Source organism: Struthio camelus, chromosome 1 (assembly GCF_040807025.1).
Source record: "Struthio camelus isolate bStrCam1 chromosome 1, bStrCam1.hap1, whole genome shotgun sequence".
NCBI lineage: Eukaryota > Metazoa > Chordata > Aves > Struthioniformes > Struthionidae > Struthio > Struthio camelus.
Genome location: NC_090942.1, coordinates 156784589 through 156800821, shown reverse-complemented (window position 1 = coordinate 156800821; position 16233 = coordinate 156784589). Strand labels below are relative to the sequence as shown.

The window sequence follows — 16233 nt, the reverse complement described above, 5'->3', positions numbered from 1 at the left end:
AAATATTTTCTGTAACTTATAATTTTTCAGATCATGATCAGAAGCATTTTCTTATTTTTGGATCGCACATATGTACTTCAGAATTCAATGCTGCCTTCTATATGGTAGGTATCTGTGTAAGTATTCCTTTGTAATTTTTAGAATTTGAATACACTATTCTATTTATTAAGATTGAAAATTAATTTTTCACTTTGTCTGCTATGTGTACTAGGTCTATAAAATTTTGTGTTAATTACTGGAATTGTATGTGTCAGTGTACGCATGTGTCATTTCCTCCTTCCCCAAGAATATTCTTTGTAAAGTGAAGGTACAAGGACGATAAGGTCAGTGAACATGTGCTCAAAAGTTAAGGCATATATGAATTTGTAGTTGTCACAGCTGTCTGTATGGGGAGGCTCCTCTGGCTGCTGTGTCTGGGCCTCAGCAGCAGGCCAGCATTGCTTTAGGTGCTCCTGATTCTGACAGAATTCAAGGTTTGACTCCTTGCTCAGGGTTTTTTAACAAGTTAAATGTATTCACATGGTGCAGATCATCTTTGCAACGCTGGCCTGTGAGAGTTGAGGCCTGTGAGAGTTGAGACCTGTGACGCAGAGCTTTGAGATGAAGTCCAGCAACCCCAGATCCTCCTTTACTTTAAGCATACCGTATCCACAACTTTGGGCGCTCTATTTTTCGGTTTCCCTCCTGAGGGTCATTTCCTACCACCAAAGCAAACAAATCCAAGTTTTGCCAAAACTTTCTGTTATCGTTGTTCTGTCTAAGGCTATGAAAGGTTAGATGAAATACTAAGATACCAACAGGCACTTTCCCTGCTTTAGTTATTCTGCGCTTCCAAGAGTTCCTCGCCCTTTTTGAGTCTGGCATCCCTCTCCCACCACTTGCAAGCTCTGTGGAACATGAAGTCTTTTTTTCTGACATCTGCAGTCATTTTCCTTCACCTTTTTCTGGTCGTTACTCAACATAATCATCTTTCTGCTGCCTTAAGCTTCCGTTTACTGTATGCCATTAAAGGGATCTAGTCGTACTTTGTACCTTTTTTCCTCACACTGGGAAAATGCCGTTTATCCTGATGCATATGGAGAAGCTGGAGGTTACAAGTTTTATCTGCGATTCCTCTGTTTTCCTTGGCCAAGATAATGTTTAATGATTGGCTTCTTCATGGTCAGACGTAGAGGCACCATTCCTCATCATCTCAGTATGAAACATGATGTAGGTGGTCATAAGGTCCTAAACATACAGAAAATTCATACTCTGAGCAAAACTGATAAGTTACACATAGATTGACTGATGCTGGGGAGTCTTATGCTAATGTGTATGTTCAGATTTTGATCATTTTTATAGTAGTAATTTTTTTTAATAAAAGGAAATGTTACAGTCTATGTGAACTATGGACAGACTGTTCATCGTTTTCAGCTGAACTGTATGCATCCTGTACTACATGGCCTGTTTTTTTTATGGTAAATCTTACCGTTGTTTTCCTAGTGGACAGTTTAAAAGAAAATATATACACAGTTAATGTGTTCTCTCTTTCTTTGGGGGAGTGTGTGTGTGTGTAAATATATATATATATATATACATACATATATTTATATATGTATCTATTTTTCTCAGTTTAAGGCACAGATTTTTCAGATGAAATATCTTTGGAGCATGTGAACTTAATGTTAACAAAGTAATTTATTAATTTTCAATATTCACACAGGGATATGGGGCTAGAATTATTTAGAAATCATGTTATTAGCGATAAGCAAGTTCAAAACAAAACTATTGATGGAATCCTCTTGCTGATTGAACGAGAAAGAAATGGTGAAGCTGTGGACAGAAGTTTGCTGCGGAGTTTGTTAAGCATGCTGTCTGATCTACAGGTGAGTACAGCAAACTTTACTAATAATGGCTACGTTTAGAAACAGACTTTGGACTTTCCTGATTTGTGTATTCTACCGAAATAATTTCATTCTTCTCCCAAACGTGCTTCAAAATCCAGCTATTAGATTAATAAGCAGCTCCCTTTCTTCACCCTGTGCACAGTCTTTCATTCTCTGTTTTTAAATAAGACCTCTTTGTTTTGCTCTTTTTTTAGCTGAGGCAGTGGCCTGCTTACTCTTAAGTAATAGGTTTACAGGTTTTCTCGTATGCATAATATTTTGTCTTAGTCACTAGTTTTCTAATTGTAGTGCGGGTTAAATGTAGCAACTAAAATAGACCAGCTTTGTCACTGTAAAAAGGCTTTTTGTGGGTTGAGGGTCTGTATCACAAAAACACCACCGCATTGACAACTTCTTAGCAGAGCGGCAAAGGATGGAGTGAAAGGCGAAGTTAAGGCAAACGTTTTCAATTTGATATGGTCAGTCTGTAACCTAATGGAATTTTCCATTATAATAGATAATAAGATACAAAGTAAAATAATGAGTGTTTTGCTTTTGACTCTGGCATGTTTTGTTCTCTGGTCAAAATTGCAGCCCTCTTGCGTGCGGTGCAGTCAAACTTAGAAGCTGTCTTTTCTTACAAAATGTTTAGGTTACTCTGTTCTCAGGTGATATGAATTGTTACAAAATAGGGCAAGGGTTTAAAAAAGAGTGTGAGGAGGAAGACTTCATACAAGACTATTAAATAGTCCTTTTTGGTCAGGTGGCCCACTTGCTTTTATTGCCTTTCGTGTTAAGCCTCCTGACGTCCATGCATAACTATCTCTAGTATACCAGAAAAATTAATAACTAATTTTTCTGTTTGAGAGTGAAAACAAACTTCTGTTAATGATTTTTAAGATTGCACAATGATGATTCTGCATGCTGGAAGAGTGTTATGAAGAATTGTTACTAAGCATACCATTATTTTACTGACGGGAATTACCTGATTTGTGCCACTAATTGGAGTATTTATTATCTTTGCCACAAAAGTAGCAGGAGTCTTGAGCTGAGGTGGATTGGCTGCCATCACTGTGCTGCTGTTATGTTGGGTACTGGCGTTGCTCTGTGTGACTTAAATAGAAGCCTGTGTATTTAGATGATCTGAGTACTGATGACTGAAGCGCGCTGCTTGCTGCATTGGGAAGGCAATACAGATCTCAGTCATTCTAAAACTAGCGGACAAATGGAGAACTTCTGTGTTTACGTAATGTTAGTCTGACACTTTTTCATAGCTGTGTGCATTCTTGAGATATTACTTGTCCTCTGTGCCTAACATCCAAAAATATGCTACTGTTAAGGGCAGTTTCATGTAAATAACTAAGTTAACTACTTAAACAGGTTTACAAGGAATCATTTGAACAGAGGTTTTTGGAAGAGACAAATTGCTTATATGCTGCAGAAGGTCAAAGATTAATGCAAGAAAGAGAGGTAAGCACATGCTATAGCTGATTGCTTTTATGTTAGTTTAATTTGCTGTGGAATCGTGGGAGAACTTTTTGTAGTGCCATAGTGTGTTAATGCTAAATGAATTTCACTGCTACCCAGGTGTGCAAATACACATTCACAGACTTAAGTGAAGACCGCAGTATTATATCTAACGGAAGAACAGAATCCAGTCTGCCTTAAAGCTTTAAATATGTAATTAATAGTGGAGAAACCCAGTGATGTTTTGTGTAGCTAGAGACACCTACCAAAAAGTACACGTGCACGCAAAGCTTAAGAATATGCCATTATATTATTTTGCCCAAGAGCTATAATATATCTGTTAGTGTCTTTCTACTTTGTGTTTAAAACCTAAGCAAACTGTTAGCAAAACAAATACTACAAAATAGCATACAAGTTTGTTTTGTTTATTTTGCTTATTAGTTAAATAGACATGAGACATCTTTTTCTGTGCTCTTGAGATAAAATTATGCTGTGCAAGTTGACAGCCTGTAAATGTGGATAAGTCTGAAACTAAGTCACAGCATTCTGAAAATATATGTTTACATTGCACTGAGGTGGATTTTTGTATCTAAATCTGTTTCATTCACCTCATTCCCTGAAATTCCACTGACACTTGAGGTGAAATTGCTTTGAGATTTAGATATTTCGAGAATAAGAGTCTTATTGCTTTTATACGCCTAGCAGAAAGCTGTAGAGAAAATAAAAGGAATAAGGCCCTAATTTACAAAATGTATGCACATATACATATACGTACATGCACATATATGTGTATGTGCATGCATATATGCACATATATACCCATATATGTACATTGTACATATATGTACACATATGTATGCATAAGTGTGTTGGTGATTTGGAGCCTGAGTTTCATACCTGTTTCGTAATACGTGCTTACACTTCATAGAGTTAGATGTCCAGCTGGAGAAGTGGTCATTGAAATAACAGAGCTACGTGGTTCACACCACCTGAAAGTCTGCTCCATGATATTTTAAGAGCTAGTTTAACTCATTGGGGTTTTGAGAAAAAATAATTTCCACTGAAGAATCCTCAAATTTCTGTGCCTTTCTGACAGGTCATATTGTAATATTCTAGTTAGTATACTCGTAATGCTTGTAACATGAAGTAACATCTCTTAATAAAACTATAGATTATATAATACATATTAAAGCGTTAGTGGAATAATCCTTTCTGTTTCATACTCTTTGTAAATTTGTAGTTTAAAATAGTTGTCGTGAAACGAGGTTATCTGCCTTTCATACTTTTGGACTTAACTGTTGAACTTGGCATTCTCTTGTCTTACTAGGTCCCAGAATATCTTCATCACGTTAATAAACGTTTAGAAGAAGAAGGAGACAGAGTAATAACGTATTTAGACCATAGCACACAGTGAGTACAAGTTTGTTGTTGCTAGAATAGGTCAAGCATCCTTCATAAAACAGTGTGGTTATCCATGCATGTAGAGAAACAGAGATTATTTCCGTTATTTTATAGCTGTTTTGTTGACAACATCTGTGATACAGGTTTGTTTTGTTATAAGACTTTATTTTGATCAAAACTGATCTCTAGTGAGAGGGAACAAACTTGCCTGGAAAGGTGTCTCAGTGTAAAGTGAAGTTAGTGAAACATATAGTAACTTAAATTTGCATTATCAAAGTAGTAGCCAGTTCTAACCATTCATGTGCTGATAATCAACTTAACCACAAACCACTTGAAGGAAGGGAAGAGTCAGTCATTAGGCAAAAAAAAAAAAAAAAAAAAAAGTTGAATTGTCCCCAGGTCATACTATCTCTCTGTGTATGTGTGAAGAGAGCAGGAAGGATGTTAGATTTAGTTACTAGGTTTGAACTTGACATGGAAATGATACTTGCAGGCCAAGACTATCATAGGAACACCATTCAAGTCCTTGGGTCAGAGTAGTACAACACATGGAGTGTGTGTTGCTGCAGCCCATGGAGTGATTTATTCAACCCATCAGTCCATGCCTCTTGCTGGACTGCTGACCAGTCAGAATAAGCGTATCTTCTGGTCAGCTCAGTAGGTGAATACTTTGTGCCATACAGAAGGTACATTTAGGCTGACTTGTCAGCTAGCAGTCAAGATGAATGCTCGTTCTCTCCATCTGCTTGCCAGGAAATAGTGCGCTCTCAGTCTCAGGCAGACCAATAATCCGTACTTCCTCTGTAGGTACGATATCTCTTCTAGGGCAAAGGGGATTATTTTACTCAGCCTTGAATCCCCTCTACTGTTAGAGAGAGCAGCTGTAAATGGCAATAGTTGGAAGTTTCAGGGAACGTGAAAGCGAATATGAAAATGGCCATATATGTTCAGACCAAGGGTCTATCTAACTGATATTTCGTGTCCACTTAACGACCACGCAGGGAAAGTAAGGAGAGAGTAAGTATATGTGATGCCATCCGTTGATACTCTGCTAGCTTCTGCCTTCTTCAACTCAGATGATTTTCTGAATCGGATGTGGTTTTCCTGCTAGATATTACCTAGTGAATCTCTTTCAAATACTTGTGCTGTCTCCCCTGGGACCCACACAGACTTTTCCACCTATGACATCCTTGGCAAGGAGCTCAACTGGTGTACTAGCCACTGTATGATAAATCACTTCCTTTTGTTTAAGTGTGGCTCATAAACCTTCATTGATGATGCCAGCCCTTGTGTTGGAAGGGGAAGTGATCAGTTGGTGTCCTTTGACTTTTTATTTTACTGTTAAATGGTAAACAATAATAAAAGCTTAGATGTCAAAGTCAGTTATCCCTTTGCACTTTAGGCATTTCTTTATTCTACTAGGCCATAAAAGACACAAAGGAAAACTCGCTGTCATGTCATGGTCCGGTCTAAAGCGAAAGCATCAAACAAGTATTTCACTAATAGTGAAATTAAGGAGAATTCAATACCAAATTAAAAATGTTTGTGAATTTTAGGTAGCCTGTGATTTTAGTTCCGTTTTTACTTACGTAGCTGTGTAACACAGTTGCAGGAAAATCTGAGTTTTGAGCATCACAACTGTGTGTTGTGTTGTTTTGGTGTTCAAACTCTTGAGTTTGGCATTTTTCCAGAAAAAATCAAAATGACTTTTTTTGAGACAATTTTTTGTACTGTTCTTTTTATAGCTAAGCTTTTCTCTTCTGCTGGGTTAGAACTTGCTTTTTAATAGTCAAAACCTGTTGTGTTTTTTTTTTATTATATACATGGTCTATTGTTTTCTTTGTTGACTTATAGGACATATGACACTTTTGTCTTAATTAGTAGCCTCTGCTTTAAGTAGGAAATTGTTACTAACTTACATTGTTATATGAAAAATCAACAAGTACGCTGCAATGGGTGGCAATTTGCTTATACTCTAGTACTTCTGATATGCTTTTCTTGCCTTATTTATTTAGGAAACCATTGATTGCCTGTGTGGAGAAGCAGCTACTAGGAGAACACTTATCAGCTATTTTACAAAAAGGTATATATTTTTTTAAATTCATATAATCTGTGAAAGTTAACAGATCTACAAATCTATGAGCTCTGATGGGATGTACCCATGAGTGCTGAGGGAGCTGTCTGATGTCATTGCTAGGCCACCCTCGATCATCTTTGAAAGGCCATAGAGAACAGCAGAGGTGCCTGAGGGCTGGAGGAAAGCCAACGTCACTCCAGTCTTTAGAAAGGGCAAGGGGGAGGACCCAGGGAGCTACAGGTCAGTCAGCCTCACCTCCATCCCTGGAAAGGTAGTGGAGCAGCTCATCCTGGATGCCATCACCAAGCATCTTGCCCAAGGAGGGCAAGAAGGTGATCAGGAGTAGTCAGCATGGATTCACCACAGGGAAATGATGCTTGACTAACCTGATAGTCTTCCGTGATGGAATGACTGGCTGGGTAGATGAGGGCAGAGCAGTGAATGATGTCTGCTTGAACTTCGGCAAGGCTTTTGACACTGTCTCCCATAACATCCTCACAGGCAAGCTCAGGAACTGTGGGCTGGATGAGTGGACAGTGAGGTGGCTTGAGAACTGGCTGCATGGCTGAGCTCAGAGGGTTGTGGTCAGTGGCGCAGAGTCAAGTTGGAGGCCTGTAGCTAGCGGTGTCCCCCAGGGGTCAATATTGGGCCCAGTCTTGTTCAATATATTCATCGATGACCTGGAGGAAGGGACAGAGCGCACCCTCAGCAAGTTTGCTGACGATACAAAACTGGGAGGAGTGGCTGACGCACCAGAAGGCTGTGCTGCCATTTAGAGGGACCTGGACAGGCTGGAGAAGTTGGGCCGAGAGGAACCTCATGAAGTTCCACAAAGGCAAGTGCAGGGTCCTGCACCTGGGGAGGAATAACCCCATGCAGCAGGACAGGCTGGGGGTTGACTTGCTGGAAAGCAGCTCTGCGAAGAAGAGCCTGGGAGTCCTGGCAGACAACAAGCTGACCATGAGCCAGCAGTGTGCCCTTGTGGCCAAGAAGGCCAATGGGAACCTGGGTTGCATTAGGCAGAGTGTTGCCAGCATGCCGAGGGAAGGTGATCCTTCTGCTCTGCTCAGCCCCGGATGAGGCCTCACCTGGAGTACTGTGTCCAGCTGTGGGCTTCCCAGTACAAGAGAGACATGGAGCTCCTGGAGGGAGTCCAGCGGAGGGCTACTAAGGTGATGAGGGGACTGGAGCATCTTTTCTATGAAGAAGGGCTGCGAGAGCTGGGCCTGTTCAGCCTGGAGAAGGCTGAGGGGGGATCTGATCAATGTGTATAAGTATCTGAAGGGAAGGTGTCAAGAGGATGGGGCCAGACTCCTTTCAGTGGTGGCCAGTGCCAGAACGAGAGGCAATGGGCACAGAGTGTAACAGAGGCAGTTCTGTCTGAACATAAGAAAAAACTTTTCTGTGAGGATGGCAGAGCACTGGCATAGGTTGCCCACAGAAGTTGTGGAGTCTCCTTCCTTGGAGATGTGAAAAGCTGTCTGGACAAGGTCCTGGGCAACGTGCTCCAGAGGACCTTGCAAGAGCAGGGGTGTTGGACTGGATGATCTCCAGAGGTCCTTTCGAACCTTAACAATTCTGTGATTCTAAGATTCTCATGTTCTATGAGAACATGAGACTCTAACATGAGTCTAACTATAGACTCCATAGCTTTTATTTAATGAGGTGTGTTAGCCATGGAAGAATTCTACAAATACAGCAAATCATTAATTTAATACAGCTGTTACAACCCCCACGACGAGTAGATTGTGTGTAGGGGAACAAATACATAACGTCTAATTTCATATTTGTAAAGATTGCTAAGTCTTCCAAACCTCCTTTAACTCCTAGCAGTGGGCTTAGGAATTAAAAGTAAAACTGCTAATTTCCTAGAATTGTATAAACTTCCAAATGAGAGCTGCATTTATTGTCATAGCTTTTTTCTTATGCTAATCACACAGCTCAGTTGTGGTAGCTTCATATATTCTTGTGATTATATTACTCAAGAACCATGACTTACTGGAACCGACAACATGCCAAGACAATGCAATTCATATCCTTTTATCTGTATTTTGCCTTCTATATGGCAATTTCTGATTTGAAGTAGTCTTCTTAGGAAGTTCTTATTCAAACATCAGTGCGTCCAAATCTCCGTTTCTTTGTTTCTCTCAACTTTTAATGTTTCTCTTTTTCACTGAATGTCTGGGATTAGCCGATATTCCCTGATTTTTAAATACTTTAAGTGGTATGTTCCTTTTCTTGCATTACCCATCTTTCAGGTGCTAGATCTTCTAGCAAATTATCCTTACATCTTTGTTTCCTTTATTGCTGCAAAGCAGATGTCTGTCTCCCACCCCTTTCTAGTTATTTCTATCTTATCTTCCACAAATCTTCTTGACTGTTTTTATCATCTTGGCAGACAAACTGCTGGTTGGCTGAGGCTGTCCCATGACAATTGCGCCCCTGGTGTTCTGGTGTTTTCAAGCCTCATCATGCTCACGTTTGTTGGTATTTTGGGGCTGCTGTACACATCCCTTTCACTTCTTGTTTGTCCTCTTTTCAGAGATAAACGTATTTTTCTTTGAACTACTTTGGGAGTAGAGTGTTTTACTGTCTTTAATACATTTACAAAAATAAGCATGCTCACTCCATCCTAGCTATTCTTAAGCTTATCATAAGTGGAGGGTAAGGATAATTAATTTCCTTGTAGATATATGTCAATTTTGCTTGCTTTTCTGTTCAATGTTATTTTAAAGTAATTTTTGCAGTGGCACACTTATTTGTCTGTTGGCTTAATCAGAGCAAATGTATGCGTTCTTGTTTTAATCTGAACTCTTTCTTGGTTTATAATATATATATGCAGTGTCTGTGTATATATGGAGAAGATTGGGCATTTTTATGGTTACTACATTTTGAGACTTGAATATTTTTGGATCTGCTTTCACATTCCGTGTCTGTACTTAAAAATTAAGTCTAATATTCACTTGACTTACATAACTTTTTGCATTAATTTGATCCAGGGCACACTGTAATCCATTTATAACATCCTAGTGTTCACTGCAAGTAGAAGAAGATACTGCCTTTTGTAGGTTTTGTTCCTTAGCAGAAGGCATGTGATGTGGTCAGTTTGATAAAGAGGGGGAAAAAAAACAAAAGCTTACAAATGTAGGGCATGTATGAGCAAGTTTTCTTCTTGTACTGTTAAAACTGCCATTGACTAGATACTGTTTTTTTTTTTCATTGTGAGTATAATAAAAATTTCCAAGCACTATAGCACTGCTTTCTGGAAGCAGTGTGATGCCTCATGTCAGAGGACTTTCCTATGTTTTCGTTTTAATCTGAGATCTCTGTGACAAAATATAAATGGTGTGATTGAAACAAATATGCCAGGGAGGAAGCAAGGTTAAACTTTATCAGCTAGCTTGTAGCAAAAGAGTTACTCTATTTAACTGCTTTTCCTTTAACTGATCATTGTGGAAGGGAGACTGCAAGCTGAAAACATATTATTGGCTTACTGAGTAGAAGTAAAGGGCAGGTTGATCTCGTAAGTGAGTAGAAGGTAATGCTTGGATGCAATGGCATGGACGTTTCTTAATGCACTGTTCAGTGCTAAATAAAATTAGTCACATGTGTTCAAGACCTTATAATGTGTTGTCTTACATAATTTTAGAGTATATCTGTTGTGCTAATATCTGCGTGTGTGCAGTGGTTTACCTGACATCATTCTTGAACACTAGTTGCTTTTCTGAAATTGTAAATGAGTTATAACATACAGTGGAAAATCTTGTTAATATGAAGAATAAATTAGAAAATAGGGTAATTCAGCAGTGATTGAAAACCAGTTGTAATCTGGTACCATTTAAAATTTGGAATTGATGAAGTATATTTTGTGTATGAAGTAGAGCAGTTGAACAGTGTCGGCTACACCGATGTGAATTGTCAACTTGTATGAAATCAAGCTTTCTGGATTTTAAACGCTGCTGTAAACCTTTGTTATCCTCTGATGTTAGTGAAGCCTCTGCCACCAACACAAGAGAATGCATCTCTGTTTACATTGGGACTGTGTTCATCATACTCTCAAATATAAAAATGTGTAGGTAGTTGTGATGTGCTTCAGATTTTGCCTTGAGCTTTGCTTCTCCGTTCATTAGTTCAAGACCTGTTGTCATGTAGGATGGTGAAGGCAAAAGTTGCCTGGAAGGAATTGGTAAGGATGTGTTATTACATCAGTATTCGTGTGGAATATTCATAGCATATCTGTAATCCAAAAGCATGGCTCACCACACTTCACAGAGAGAATCTTGCAAAGTATGTACCTTTCCCAACTTTAACTTTGGAGCAGTTTACTTGCCTTACTGATTTCTGACCTTCTTTAGAGGTTCTATGAGATCTCTTGATAAAAGTGTACCCTTAAAATTAAGTATTGTCGGTAAACATTCTGCAAAAGGCTTACACTCAGCAGTTTGTTGGGAAAGTACTTCATTTGAAATCATTTTGCTGTTTAAAATATTATGCCATAAATTATTTCAGCCCTTTTAAATAAGGGGATATATTAACTATGAGCATAACACTTGCTTTATGGAATCTCTAGTCTTGAAAAGCATAATTATTGTAGGATCTTGTCTTTTGGTTGTTTTGTAGAGATTTTTGGTTTTCTAATCTATTTCTAATTATATTTATGGAATTATATTCAAATTTACTTTTTCTTCTAATTTAATTTTTTTAGGGCTTGATAACCTGCTTGATGAAAACAGAATCTCAGATTTGACTCAGACATACCAGCTGTTCAGCAGGGTAAAAGGTGGGCAGCAGATCCTTTTGCAACACTGGAGTGAATACATCAAGGTATTGTGAAGATCTCTTACTCGTGTATATGCTGTTGGCATATATTTGTTCTGTCAAAAGTGAGCAATGCGTCATTCAGCTCGATGCATCAAAATTCTGTTTTAAACAAATTTGGGGGAGGTGTTAATGCTTTTTTTTTTTTTTTTTTTTTTTTTAACCATCCTCAGTAATACTCCCTTGACAAGAATGGCAACACGTATGTTTTGATTTTATATTGCTGGTTGGATATTGCATTCCGTATATGTTTGAGCAGTATGCAAGAAGTTATTTTGGTTTGGATTGTTTTTAAATAGAGCTGCATGCACACGTGTTTGGAGTATGCTGGATTGTCCGATGAGTTGCATTTTGGTACAAATGGAGTCAACGAGTTACATATCTGCAAAACAAGTGGAACCTCAGAGTACTGCTGTTCTATTGCAGTTTTGCAGTGCTATATGTAACCAATCCAGAACAGTACAGTTAATAAGATGAACGTTTAAGCTATTTCAAAAGGAATGTTCCTCTTGAAAGTCATCCATTCCTGAAGTAGTTTTTGAGACACTTCTGGTTTGTTTCGCTAGGCATAACATGCGTGTACTATGCTGCCGCAAAGAATTTGCGCTCTAGTGCTCTTGTAAGATGAAGGCAGGGAAGCTTCACACAAGATATTTCTCCCCTGAGTTGATAATTCGTAATGTGGTAATTCTTTCCTGAATTGTCTTTCAGTTTATCTACCCTCAGGCCTAAGTGTGCAACATCAGTTCTTTTTAGAGGTGACTTTCCTGTGCACCCACATCTGGAGTGTGTAGCACGGGAGTGGGGAATAGTCTCCCCTGCACTAGCACCAAGATGGAATTTGCTCAGCAGTGTTGTGTAGTGTCGCCAGCTACAGTCGGTGGATCTGTAGCCAGATGAGCCAATTGCACAGCTTGCCATGGCTGAAAAGAGAAGATCTTTCTTCTTTGCTTCCAGATCGCAGTCCTGGTGCTGCCTGCCACTCCATAGACTCTTTTATATCTGCTTTAACATGGTACCTGGGCACAAGATCAGCTTTCTGCCAGGTTAGTGAGTTTAAGGAGGCTTGCAGAAGGGTGCTTTTGCTGGTCCAAGGAGAGAAGCAGGAGTTCAGGGCAGGTAGAAAGCTATAGGAAGGGAGACCAGGACCTCACCTTGCAGCAGCAGCAGCAAACTATTAGGTTGGCTCATCATGCCTCATGCCTCTCAGAATTAGACCCTTTGTGGCTTGGTTTTTAAGAAACCTTTTTATATATGTTCAGAAAACCAGAGAGCATATTTTGTAGCGCCCGAAAATCCTCTCCTTTCCAACATTCTGTATGCCAGAACACACTAAAGTGAGATTTCAAGAACTTAAATTTTAGCCTGTATGCCAGTGGGACAGAAAGCATGCAGAGAGAGCCGAAGTACCGTGGTGAAGGTCTGTGCTCTGCTGTAGCCACCTTTTTATGATTTCAGACGTGTCACCTAGCTTCCTGTATCTCAGCTTGCCATTTGCAAAATGCGGGGGAGTATGTGGTGTGTTATGAACATAAATGATAGAGACTGTGAGATATCCAGATGTTCTGGTAATGAAAGGGAAGTCGTACTGTCTAAGTATGATGTACAAATGCTGAGTATTATATCATTTGGCAACCTTTTTTTTAATCTTGATTCACTCTGAACAAAGTGTCTTGAGAACCATCTCAGTGAAAAATTGCAGTGGATAATTGTGTATTTAAATGGAAGCTCTGATGTTTGTGAGGGATTTTCCCCTCTCTGTTCAACTGTTATGGCTAACATTTTATTTGATGAAAACATGCTGATTAAATACTGTTCTGCTGTTACTGTGCAGATGTTCCTCTTTCTCGCACTGGGAAGCTAGTCATTCTGTCTAGGGCAGCGATCGATGTTAGTAAGCCATTGTAAATTGTGTGATAGGTTGAAATCCTTCCTTACGGGCGGTTTTGGTTCAATAGACAAGCGGTATTATATTTCTAATTTAAAGGCAGTAAAGGTGCAAGAAACAAGGTACAGGTACAAGAAAAGAAGGTGAAGTCTGTGGTTTCTCCTTGCAAATGGGAAAAGTGTTTCTTTTATGACATCAGGTGTTCTGTTTTGTTTTGGTTTTTTGGTTCTGTAGCCCTTATTGAGCGAGAGAGCTTGGAGTGATGAGCAGCGGTTACCTGTAGCCACCTGTTAAGGTCGATAGAGCTCTCCAGTGGATTTAAGAAAAATAGTAAAGTTTTCCATTACACTTAATGTTCTTGAGGCACCTTCCACATACTTTCTTTCACATAAATCATATAGTTCTGTATTCAACTGTAAACTTGTGCATCATAAAGTCGTGTCTACTGTGCATTTTTGTTTAGCTTTTGTCTTAAATGTTTGTAAACTTTAAATCAAACGTTAATGTTTGAAATCCATTCGTGTGTGTCTGGGTTTTTATTTTAAATTTCAATGCATCTCACTTTTTGAAAAAGTGAAGTCAGATAAGCAGCTCTGTAAGAAATTATTCTTTCTCATGGTGAATTTTACAAAGGTGAATGTGTCTGTTGGGGGAGACAGGTAGTACTCTAAAGTATTTTATTATCAAAAGTGTTTGTTTTACAGAACTTTGGGACAACAATAGTGGTTAATCCTGAAAAGGACAAGGATATGGTGCAAGAGCTACTAGATTTTAAGGATAAAGTGGACCATATCATAGAAGTGTGCTTTCAGAAAAATGAGAAATTTATAAACTTGATGAAGGAATCCTTTGAAACATTTATCAACAAGAGACCAAATAAGCCTGCAGAACTGATAGGTACACAAATATTTTTCTGTAAAATATTTCAAAAACCTGTAGAAAGCATGATAAGATAATGCCGCTGAGTGTGCTAGTGTAATAGTGATGCAGTGTGCATTCCCTTCTAGGAGACTTGTTTTGGGGATACTAGACAAGAGTTAACTTGGGAGTGTTGCGGGTCCAGAAGCTTGGGCGTGTTGCTAGGTGTGTGCGCAGTATCCTCACGGAGCATGTCAGCTTCTGCTGTGCCTGCACTCTACTTATTACGCTGCGACTGCTGCTAACAGTTGCTGAGAAAACATTGCTAATATTGGGAGTGGAGGGGGGAAGAGTAACTATGGCCAAAAATTGGAAATAGTTTTAATCGGAGAAGCAGAGGATTTCGTCAGATGACATTTATTTTGCACATCTTTCGGAAGGAAGAAGTACTGCCTGTCTGTCCCTGGGCTCAAGTTGGGAGAACAACAGTTTTAGAAACCTTCTGATATAAGGAGGCTGAACAGAGAATTTTTTTTCAGTACCCTGAAGAGAGTACTAGTCCTCATTAAGGAGGAAAATAATAAAATAATCAAAGCGTACTATTTAAAAATACGATTACTGAGATTATCCGTGAGCTGGCCAAAGCTCTCCTGGCTCTATTTTGCTTGCAGCCAGTGAAGCTATGGCAGTTTACATCAGCAGAGGATCCTGTTCCCTTTTTTTTTTTTTTTTTTTTGATTTGGTTTTTTGTTTTGTTTTTACCTCTGCACATTGCCTTACCTGTTCAGCTTACTCAGTGGCCTCCTTCTGAAACCAACTTTATGAAGGCCAAATTGCACAAGCCTGCTGATGTAGGTAAAAGCCACGATGTGGCCTGCTGTCATTTGTGGGTTGTGATGCTTTAGCTGTTGCAGTGGTTTTCTTCTTACCCCAGTAGAAGTTGGTGTAGGGATAGCAATGTGGCTTGATAAATGCTCAGCTAAGACTCATGGCTTAACCTTATTTCTGGCATTCTGAAGCTACTAACTTGAAAGCGTTGCTTCTATTTAAATTTTGGTATTGTTTAAATTGTGGAGCCGGAGGAGCACGGTAAAGGTTTACAAAAATACAGTTCTCTATGTTGTTTGTTTCTGTTTCTCATAAAATACATTCATATGCATTTTACAGTTCCAGAACATTGTCTGTCAACAAGTACTGTGCTTGCAGTGAACATGCACAAAAATGGGGGAACTTTTAATACATAATTTTTAAGGCTTTTGTGGTATTCGTCTTTTTCTTGGTCAATTCCCTTTGTGATGTTTTTCCGTTATGGCAGTAGTATGGTAGGGCTCTATAATTTCACTGAATGTAGGGATAGGAGATTAGGAAATGTAGCACTTAACACTGTATTGTAATATACAGTTCTATTCAAAGTGGGGGACACTTGAGTTGGTGATTTTAGAATGGTTTCTTTAAGCTGCTAAACTGTTTTGTTTTATTTGTAGCAAAATATGTGGATTCCAAGTTAAGAGCTGGTAATAAAGAAGCAACGGATGAAGAGCTGGAAAGAATCCTTGACAAGATCATGATAATATTCAGATTCATTCATGGTAAGGAATATCTGTTCACAGCTGCAGCTAAAAAAGTTTTCGTTTCTGCAAGCAGAACTGTATTCCTCTGAATGTAAGAGTTTTCTTTTAACAAGAGTTTCTGCTAGAAGTGATCTTAAATTCAAGGTTGCCTTATATTTGAAGGAGCGCAATAAATGCCAGAAGGATGACAGACTTTTTCTTTGGAGATTGTCAAGTTAGAGACCTTTTACGGTCTGTAGGTGGAGGCCAAAAATTTAAGAGGTGGTTAGTGAAAGTTTTGTCACATAA

At 38.9% G+C, this 16233-nt stretch overlaps 1 protein-coding gene across 4 annotated transcripts in view; it reads left to right on the top strand.

Moving 5' to 3' along the window:
* CUL4A (cullin 4A) overlaps positions 1-16233 on the top strand; it is a 41747-nt gene that overhangs the window by 9956 nt on the left and 15558 nt on the right. For all 4 annotated transcript variants that reach the window (XM_068926563.1, XM_068926557.1, XM_068926573.1 and 1 more), the window contains 8 exons: positions 31-104; positions 1703-1865; positions 3246-3335; positions 4660-4742; positions 6749-6816; positions 11516-11634; positions 14221-14413; positions 15859-15963. In XM_068926563.1, the coding sequence (XP_068782664.1) occupies positions 31-104; positions 1703-1865; positions 3246-3335; positions 4660-4742; positions 6749-6816; positions 11516-11634; positions 14221-14413; positions 15859-15963 (895 nt within the window). The remainder of the gene's footprint in view (positions 1-30; positions 105-1702; positions 1866-3245; positions 3336-4659; positions 4743-6748; positions 6817-11515; positions 11635-14220; positions 14414-15858; positions 15964-16233) is intronic.